Below are 1,252 nucleotides of genomic sequence, written 5' to 3'. Positions count from 1 at the left end.
CCCCCAGCCACTCGGAGCAGTTCTGGAGCGCCAGCTGCTGCAAGACTTCGTTGTCCTTCAACAGGTTAACAAAAGCGGCTCGAGGGATGGCAGGTCCGATCTGTGTGGGGAACCCAGGAAGAATGAGCCAAGCCCCAGGAAATCAGATCAGCCTGATCCTCACCAAATACTCTCTCCCCTCCTCTCTTCCACTGTGACAGTGGTGACCAAAGCCACCCCCTGTGGTAGCTACCATCAGACTAAACCCTACCATCAGACTCTCCTCACCTCATGCCAAGACTACTGGCACAAGCTATAAGATGCTCTAGCTTCTCCATCCCACGTCATCACTCCTACATTTATATAGTCGTGATAAGCTTCACACCTCTACTCTCCTTAAACCTCTTTGGTAGACCACTCTATGTCCTCACAGAACAGCAGCTACTCTTGTCTTTCGCAGTCCCAGGCAGTTTCTCCCAGGGCCAACACAAGCTTTCCCTGAAGCCCTGGCACAGAGTTACCTGCCATCAGACCCACCCTATTGCACAACTTCTGTGAGGACCAAGAAGCCAGAGGTGGCTTGTGTTCCTGCCAACCAGTGCCCCATAATGGCCTGGGAGGAGCTTCCAGGCTTACTCCTCCCAGTCCCTCTTCCTAAAGACACTGGCATTGCTGGGCCCTGAATCACAGCCTCTCCTCCCTGAGCCCATCTGTCCAGTCTGACACCCAAGCCAATAACCCAAGCTCCTGAGCAGAAACCACCTTCCTTGCCAGGTCTCTCTTCTCCCCCCATAGACAGATGCTCCCCTGTTAGTTCCAGAGCACTAGAACATCTGTGTCCTCCCCCAGCCTCAGAGCCATCCCATACCTGGCTTGAGTCAAAGCAGCGCATGTTGGCCAGGTACAGCTGGATGAGAGACTGGAATGATTTGCTGACCCTCTGCAGGCTCAGGAGCTGCTGCAGTGGCAGATGACAGAGGATATGTGGAACCAAGATGTCTTCCCAGGGCAGGTCCAGGAGGCATCCCCTGGAGGGGATCACACTCATCATCAGACACCAGAGAGCCAGGCTACTGCAGGAGCCAGGCTGGGTCACCTCACACCTACTGCCGGGTGCCTCTAGGAGGAACAGCCAGAAAGAAACACTCAGTGACGTTTCGCACAACCAGCCCACAGCATAAAGCCCCTCGGCGAGACATCAGCAGGGCATGTGCCTGTCACCTGCGTCACCTCCTCCCCCGCCTGGGACGTTCACTGCTTAGGCATCCGAGTC

At 55.4% G+C, this 1,252-nt stretch overlaps 1 protein-coding gene across 1 annotated transcript in view; it reads right to left on the bottom strand.

The window, feature by feature from the left end:
- LOC103801379 (F-box/LRR-repeat protein 15-like) overlaps positions 1-1,092 on the bottom strand; it is a 2,080-nt gene extending 988 nt beyond the window's left edge. The window contains 3 exon segments of the mRNA XM_009073795.1: position 1; positions 3-100; positions 848-1,092. The exon segment at position 1 is cut by the window's left edge and continues 389 nt beyond it. Of these exon segments, the coding sequence (XP_009072043.1) occupies position 1; positions 3-100; positions 848-1,030 (282 nt within the window). The 5' untranslated portion in view covers positions 1,031-1,092.
- Positions 1,093-1,252: the final 160 nt, after the last annotated feature.

Source organism: Acanthisitta chloris, unplaced genomic scaffold, assembly GCF_000695815.1.
Source record: "Acanthisitta chloris isolate BGI_N310 unplaced genomic scaffold, ASM69581v1 scaffold30300, whole genome shotgun sequence".
NCBI lineage: Eukaryota > Metazoa > Chordata > Aves > Passeriformes > Acanthisittidae > Acanthisitta > Acanthisitta chloris.
This window is presented reverse-complemented; position numbering and strand designations above follow the sequence as displayed.